This window comes from Macadamia integrifolia, chromosome 4 (genome assembly GCF_013358625.1).
Source record: "Macadamia integrifolia cultivar HAES 741 chromosome 4, SCU_Mint_v3, whole genome shotgun sequence".
NCBI lineage: Eukaryota > Viridiplantae > Streptophyta > Magnoliopsida > Proteales > Proteaceae > Macadamia > Macadamia integrifolia.
The window spans coordinates 23,543,421-23,552,212 of record NC_056560.1 but is presented as its reverse complement, the minus strand read 5'-3'; the positions used below and the strand labels follow the sequence as shown (position 1 = coordinate 23,552,212).

Here is an 8,792-nt window from a genome sequence, read left to right as displayed (position 1 = left end):
TTTGTGGCTACTAGAGTTGGACTTGGTAGAATGAGATTCTTTGTAATAGTATTTGGCTTTGGGTTGTCATAAGTGTCATCGATGTGATTGAATTGCATCATGTTCACTTGACTTTTGTACCCCTGGCATCACTATTTTTCGAGATATAAAAGGGAAAGTCCAACACAAATTCTTGTTTTGGAGCCCAAGTAATGTTGGGAGCCTCGAAAGGTGGAAACTTGGTAAAATAGGCTGGTAGAAGTCCTACAATATCTGTGGGTTATTGTCTCTGTGCACTCAGATCGTTGGAGAGAGTTGTTCCCTTTTCATTAACTACTTTCATTGAAAGATGAAAGCAGTATTAAAAGAACGAAAAGGAACTCTGGCATTTCTGTATTTTTGGAGTGTAGGTCTCAAGATCATGAGCTTGTGACTCCACAGCATGTGGGTTAGATCTCCAGACATACAAAGTCCCATCATGGGGACCAAATTTCACCTAAGGAATTAGGGATTAGAAAACCATAGGAAATTTCAGAATCGTAGAAGTTGAGGACCCAAAATAGACACTAGAATTGGCACCTATCAGAAATCAGAACACCATGTTAGCCTTAGAATTGGCTCTATTTTATGGTTGAATATAGTATGATTTCAGATCTCTAAAATGATGTAAGAATCTTGAATATCAGAAACCAGAACTAGAGTTCTAAAGAAGCTTTGGGTGGATTAGTGGGACAGTTGCGGAAACAATTCAGGAACAGATCAGGTTAATATGATAGGTCTATAAAGTGATGTATACACTATGCACTAGAAAACAAGAACATATTCCAAGAGAGAATGATGAAAGAAGTACAAATACTAAATTTCAGACCCAATATGTCAATTACTAGAGGAGTATGTATCAAAGAAGCAAGCTGGAACTTTACTGAAAACAGTGTATCCACCGAGAACAGAAACCAGGAGAAAAAATAGAAACTGAAGAAGAATTGGAGATGAATAGAAGAAAGGAATGAAGATAGCACATGGTTTGCAGTAAAATTCAGAATTAGAAGAAGAGGAGAAAAGAAACTAGATAGATCTGAAATACCAGCCCCGCGTGCAGAGCTCAACAGCTCAAAAGCCTGAAAAAAAAGGTTTAATTTTTATAGTCGAATCATGTCCAACTGATGGGGAGTGGGTATACATATATAACCTTATAATTTCCTAAACTGATTCATAAAAAGACTCCTAATCACTCTTTTATACTGATTTGACATGGTAGATCAAAATGGAACTCTTGAAAACTATTATGTATCCAAATCCAACTCAAAACACTTAGTACTAATCCCGTGTACTAACTTCACCCCCACTTTATGGTTGAATATTAGGCCCGTTACAATGAAACTCAACAAAATAAAAGACCCAACCTATAACATAACTATCCAAAACTTGTTTTCAGCCCACTGGATTGCCACCTGCCCCTTGTGATTTACTTCTAGGCTTCCATTCAGGATATCAATTTTTAATGCAACTGCATCAGACAGTTATTGATATCAATCATCAGAGGTAAAAACCCGGCTCAATTGATGCATGTGATGACAAGATGAATGCCAAGGATGCCTTCCATATTTTAAATACCGATAACCCAAAATTAAGGATTTCTGAGAAATCCTTCTATTTCTCTAACTTGATGGAGGCCAACCAAAATCATGCCAAAAACCTCCAATCAACCTTTACTGTGGATGACCATTACATTTTAGACCCAACCGAGTTTTTGGAGGGAAACCAATATATTTTATGCATTTTTGTTTTCTTTTTGGGTAATTTTACATGGAATGCGCTTAATTCCAATTCATCCACATTGAATTGGGAGGCCAAAATGATGGCATGAAATGACAAGTGTTGCTAACAGTTGAGCTTAACCTTGATCAGTTTTCTTCTTTCGAAACATGCCTGTTGGAAAGCCAATCAAGATTTATTAGAGATAACTTGATAATTTAGGTATTCTTCTTCTTTGATTTAAACTAATTGGCTACTTTCAAATTCTATTCATCTTTCACCCTTACACAGTCCTGTTAGTTGGATTCGAATAGTCCGTCAATTGCACGTTGCACCCAAGGATTTTATACTCAGAATCAGGGTCGAATCGGTTGCTCTGGAACATCCAGAATCGGGATCCATCATGGCGGATTCGACTGATATGATTCAATTTTTTTAAACTGTGATTACACCAGGTTTATTTGTCTCAAGATTTATGCCGTTGCTTGAAGAAAAATGATGCAGATCATTACAAGGCTTACTAATGAAAGCATTACTGGGATCTGCATGCAGTTGCCATTAATCTCTCCTGTTGCATCTGTGATTGTCTATGTTTCTGCAGACCTGCAAAGGTCAGTCCTTATTGTCTGATTCCTTGCCTTTTGTTTCAGATTGCTGATGCAGTGGTGGTTGCAAGATATCTAGGGGCAACACTTGTGCTCCCTGACATCAGGGGAAGCACACCAGGTGACAAGAGGTCAGTGTTTGAAAGAACTATAGCATAACAGTTATCTTGCTTGCATACTATAAATTAGTTGTGCAGTTTTATTAATCTCTCTTTGCTTGTCAATTATACCTTCCTTGAAAATTATATAAAAAAATGGTGTACCCAGTGTACGAGGCTCCTGCCAGTGTGGAGTAGCCTTGCCCCCACTTCATGGAGAGGCTGTTTCCCGTCATTGAAAATTATATGTCAAATAGAAATTAAAGTGGTAGATTTAGATAAATAAATACCTCCAAGTTACAATCATTGGAGATTCATTAATCATTTGCATAGGTTGTTGAACACAGGTCAGATTTGATATGACCTATTACGCCATGCTTCTTCACCCAAAAAAAAAAAAGAATGGCGTGGCTTCTCAGAAGGAAGCTCATGTGGATGGCCATGTTTGGGGAATGTAGTAGAACATTTCTCTCTAATTTTACCCTCTTTATTCACAGTTAGTGGGCTTCTCCTGGCTGGTGCCGTTAATAAATTTCCCAATTTGGAATGAAGCTTCCTGATGATTCAATCAAGCGATATGCTATGTACCATCCATGTTCCCCAAATCCAGGATCCTCATTGGTTTCATTCAAAGTTTGGAGCATTGAATCTTTATTCCATAATGTGTGGCCGTTTCTTCAGGATATGTGACTATGATTGTAGTTTAATGGTGGACTCTCAAGTAGTACTCAACCAACTTTACGTTTTGTAATTGTACCAAGTTATTATACTAGTTGGTCAACTAGGGCCAAGAAAGTCCCAACTAGTACCATGTCATTAGTTGATCAACTGGATTTGCCATTTCACATCTCTGTTAGTTGTAAGCTGTTTGTATTGGTTATATGACTTAACTACTACGCATGTGCTAACTGGATTTACCATCTTACTATCTTAATATTATTTTCTTGTTTCATATGTTATATCATTCTTTGTTATAGTTTTTATATTTCACTTTTTTTTTTCCCCCCTTAATGCACCTGTGCATAGAGAATATAGAATGATTCTTTTTTTATTTGTTTACATGATATATTTATTTGATGGTTTGCCAAACCAAATTATTATTATTGTGAAATTTGTGCCTAGGCAATGATGCCTAGTAAAGAAATCTCTTAGGCAACACAGAACAACTAGACTCAAAAACCACTGGACCCAGAATGGAATGAATGTAGAGTCCTATTTTTCGTTGGTTTCTAACTGATCCATGCTCTTGGATGCATGGTGCACATGTGGATGTTTCAAGGACATGCCATTTGGTCTCCTAGACCAAAAGATATGTCATATTGGATTGTCTTTTTCTTCCCCCCTTACTCTTTCATTTTTTTTAGGGAATTCTGTTTTCATTGTTTTTTGGCCTTTGAATTGTCCACTTTTGGAATGATTTCTGAAATTAAAATTATTGATATTCTTCCAGGAACTTTGATGAAGTTTACAATGTGGAGAAGTTTGTTGAAATCTTGGACGGTGTGGTAAAAGTAACAAAAGATCAACCTGCTGAAATAGCTGCAGGAAAGATTGCAGTTGTGAAGGTCCCAAACAGGGTTACTGAAGACCACATTGCTGAACAAATTGAACCAATACTAAGAATGAAAAGAAACATAAGGCTAGTGACTTACTTCCCTTCTGTAAACATGAGAAAGGCAGAGGAGAAGAAGGATCTGGACTCTGTTGCATGTTTGGCCATGTTTGGTACTCTCCAATTAGAACCAGAACTCCAAGAAGTGGTTGACTTGATGATTGAGAGGCTAAGAACTTCGAGTCGGAAATCGGGTAGCAAGTTCATTGCAGTGGACTTGAGGGTTGACATATTGGAAAAGAAGGCTTGTCAAGGAAGAACAGAAAGTGGAAGGAAAAGCTGTTACGATGCGCTAGAGATTGGAGTATTTTTGAGGAAAATTGGCTTTCAGAGGGACACTACAATTTATTTGACTCAATCTAAGTGGCATGATAGTCTTGATGCTCTGAAGGAATTCTTCCCAAAAACCTATACAAAGGTATTGGACCTTTACTTTTGTCGTGTTCGAGATAGAAACAAAGTATCCCTTGTTTAATAATGTGATGCCTTTGTCTTTATGCTTTATTGAGAACTTGACATTTTGGAAATTGTTTGCTTTTTGTACTTTCCAGGACAGTATAATACCCGGAGATAAGAAGCATAAATTTCTCGGCTCTGGAGGTTTTGAAATTGAGAAGGTCCTCGACTTCTATATCTGTTCTCAGAGTGATGTTTTTGTGCCTGCCATCTCTGGGCTTTTCTATGCCAATGTTGCTGGGAAGAGAATTGCTTCCGGTAAGACGCAGATACTTGTTCCATCCGAAGTATCCAGCACTTCAGCTTCTGCTGCTGATTTTATTTCCTCATATGTTTCCAAGAAGAACCACCTTGCACATTCATGTTTCTGCTAACGTAAGTATCAACCTGAAGAAAGTTTTGAATACTTCCTTTCCCCTTATAGCTCTTGAAGCCTCTGCAAATAGGCAATGTTTCAGTTTCTCTGTTCTGCTGTAGCCTTTTTTTGCTTTTTGAGTAAATGGGTGATTGGGTTTGTGCTTTATCTTTCCTTAAATGTTAGCCAAACCCAAACAAACTATCCATGTGAGAAAGTTAAAATGTGCCATTGATCTCATCTTTATACATTCATTATACAAATCTTTTCACGTGTGTAAAACAAAAAATTGTTTTTTTTGTCTATTATTTAGTTCTGTCGCCTTGTTTATTTTGAGCAGCTCTCAAGATGGATTAATGCTTGTTTTGGTAATGGCATGCCTTTCCCTTCTCCCAGTTGGAGCCCTGGGTTCCTTTTTTGTGGATGATCCATCAGTCTTCATTTCTGGCACACATTGGTTTAAGAATTGGCTGAGATCGATCTCGATTAATTGTTGAGTTTTTAGATCTGAGGGCTGATTCTGGATTACTAGTTTCGAATCCTTGGTGAACATTGTACCTCTTCAATCTCCCTTGACCAGCTCATCCATTAGTGCGTTCAATATATCTTGGAGTCCACTCATGACCTGATGCCAACAATCCTAGCTAGTATATGAGTTGGGTGCTTTAACCATTCAGGCATGGATGCTTAACAAGGATCATCATACATCATGAATAACCAAATTCCAATTGAAATGAGATATTTAGGAGGAATCAACTGTTGGTGCACAATGTCTTGTATTCCGTCATAGTTTAATCTAGGGAGTGCTGGTGCAGGCGTCTTGATAGGTAGGACGACGGTGTGAGGATGTAGGCAATCTTATTCTCCATTAATAGTGAAGTAAGATCTTATCTCATTGAGAACGTAGGCAATCTTGTTGAACCCCGTAAATTACTGTACATTGTTTGTTCTTGTTTTTTCCATTATCTTTTACATCGTTTTAGGGTTGCATTTCAACATCAACTTCCAAAGACCTAAGAGAGTATAGGAAAGTGGTTGCATGGTTCTACGACAACATGCTGGGTATTAGCACTGACATAGTCAAGCACCGGCTCTTTTTCTACGTTGGGGCGAATCTAGTGAAGCAAAATCACAATGGTCGAGACGAGAGCAGACTAAAAAAATCGGAGAATTTTTTAAACAATTGAATTTCTGAATATCTTAGAACACGGACATACATGAAACTAACAAAGAACAATAGAGAAAGTTGGTTCATATCCTTTCAAGTCCCTTAAATTAGCTCTTTAACATGATCTTTGCAAGTACTCATTTGTATATAATCACCAATTTCACTAAAAACTCAAAAGATATTTATATCATCAATAACAAAGGAGGTTCTTATGAAATGGATTTTTTCAGTCAAAATGCAGGACTGGTTGGTAACCCAAGAGGGGTGTCAAATAAGATATTTTTTTTTTCTTGTTGGAAAAATGAGATTACAACACAATCAGATAAGGAGGAAGGAGAGAAAAAAATGACACAATTCAATTTAGAGGGGGTTGACACACTTTCCTATATCCACTATATCCACTATCTCAATCACTTTTTAATGGTGGTGATCACACCTTATCACAATTAGCTTTCCTTGTTACCATTGAAACCTTTTCAATTGCTTTGCCAGTGGTAGCAATCATACCTTACAATCACCTTTGTGATCAACCCTTTGGAGACACCCAATCTCCAATATACTCTTCCAATTAAGAGATTATAAAAAGGCTCAAAAGTTGGTTCGTGTTCACAAATGAAAGAACAATATACTATTAGATTCTCAAACTCAGCTCTAAAAGCCAAAGACAAGATATTCCAATTAAGTGTTAAAACTGTTGTGGAAATCACCCCAAAGTCCCTCTTACATTGAGGGGAGGAAACAACGAAAAAAAATATGGTTGGACATTTCCTATCAAGGGCCCATGAGCCAACTATGATTACAGTCGTTAGGCATGGAGTACGGAACTCTATATTCCTGAATCTTGATCTTTCTTGTGTTTCAAGTAAGAAAAAGGTTACATAAGAGGCACTCGCGTGAACTGTAAGCAACAAATTTAAATTTTAAAATACTAATTAAGCGGGCAATGTTAAGTTGAACCATTAACTTTCGAAAAATTTCTAATACTATTCAGGGGGTAAGAGATCACCGCCTTTCTTTCCCTAAATCCCTATAATCTTGATATTCAGTTGAACTATGAGAGTGTGAGTGCTACACTACTACTCTACCATTCGTCTCTCTCGCTGTATCGAAAGAATTCTGTGAGTCCTATAATGCATGATTTGAAGGTGTTTTTCATTTCTTCATAAAAAATTATTCATCGATTGAAAGTAGGTATATATGAAACAATAGAAGAGGAGACAGAAATAGTGGGTTTTTGACGGTCTTTTTGTTATTGATCTCATTTCATTTGCATTTTTTTAGCTATACGAGGTCGTCTGCAACTTCCTTGGATTTTGTTGTACCAAAATTTTGAAAATACTTGCTCTACAGTGTATTTTTGGGTTTTTGTTGTCCTTGAAATTATTAAGGTTTGAAATAGGGTTTTGATAGTGTGATTAATGTACTTGATTAAGGTTTTATTAAAATTGTAAAAGGTAAAAAGTTTATTTGAGCCGTGCTCTGCAGTGTATTTTTGGGTTTTTGTTGTCCTTGAATTTATTAAAGTTTGGAATAGGGTTTTGATAGTGTGTGATTAAGGTTTTAATGAAATTTTAAAAGGTGAAAAGGTTATCTGAGCCGCTTGTGCAGGGTACAATAGCATTTGTGTCTATATCTCTTTTCCTCACATGAAACGTCTTTATTGCCCTTAAATTTAGGATACTATTATATATAATGCACCTCATAAGTGGGCTTCTCTATGCCGCTTGCTCAAAGAACCGTCTCCCTTTTAAAAATTATGAAGGTTTGTTCCTCTGAATTGATGGAGAATATTAGGAAATTGATAAGCCTTGAATGGCTGAGATTTTAGATTTTGAACGTTTTTGGGCTTGTGCCTTTGATCAAGAAGATACTTAATATTGGATTTAGTTTCTGGAAGAGAACTTTGTAACTAAGTAACAACAAATAACAGCAGAAATTTTAAAAGAGAATTAAATCAAGAGACACACTTCTTAGTTCTTTCTAAAATCTAATATGGTCCTCAAATCTTTAAAAGCTTTCTGACTATTCAACCTTCTATAACATGCAATAAAATTGCAAATGCAAAATAGAGTTAAATGAAATATGGTATTTAATTTTATGTCGAAGGTTGATTCAACTTTATTTTTATCCTTTTTTTTTTTTTTTGGTAGAAATCTTGATTGACTTCTATATTGGACAAGCTAGGAAACTGTTTGTGTGTCATTTTCTAATGCTATGAGCCATAATTGATGTTTTTTTAATTTGGAGCTCTCAGCAGCCAAGTAGCAACCCATCTCAAGGAAGGGCAGCTAGGGAAGGAGGGGGACGTAGGGGACTTGAACTCTAGAAATGCCTTGGCATAAGCTGCTTCAACAGCAGCACCTTAACCAACTATGCTAGAAGTTGTTGGCTAATAAGCCTTAGTTAGGTTGGGATACAAGTGTTATGACATTTGTCTAAAGGGATTTTACTGTAATAGGCCTTTTTAATTGGCTTAAACAAAAGGTAGGAGGTGCTAGGACATGAAATTAATCAAGTGTGATTAGTTTAATCCAAATTTATGATTTTATTTAAGTCTTATTTTATGTTAAAATCATAGTTGGAAAATCAGGTTTTTACTCAGACGAGTCACCCCGGTTGAGTGAAAAAAAAAAAATGAAACTTGGTCAAGAGCCATGAAGACTCTCATAAATTCGGAAAATGACCATGTCAAGGAGTCAGTCGGAGTTTTTATTGATTCAGTGTTTTAACGGAGTCATGTGAAACTCACAAAGTCCGATTATTT

The 8,792-nt window shown here is 36.5% G+C and overlaps 1 protein-coding gene across 1 annotated transcript in view; it reads left to right on the top strand.

Moving 5' to 3' along the window:
• LOC122076788 (protein MANNAN SYNTHESIS-RELATED 1-like) overlaps window positions 1–5,190 on the top strand; it is a 7,444-nt gene extending 2,254 nt beyond the window's left edge. Inside the window, exons 4-6 of the mRNA XM_042642337.1 lie at window positions 2,385–2,470; window positions 3,888–4,467; window positions 4,601–5,190. Of these exons, the coding sequence (XP_042498271.1) occupies window positions 2,385–2,470; window positions 3,888–4,467; window positions 4,601–4,879 (945 nt within the window). The 3' untranslated portion in view covers window positions 4,880–5,190. The remainder of the gene's footprint in view (window positions 1–2,384; window positions 2,471–3,887; window positions 4,468–4,600) is intronic.
• Window positions 5,191–8,792: the final 3,602 nt, after the last annotated feature.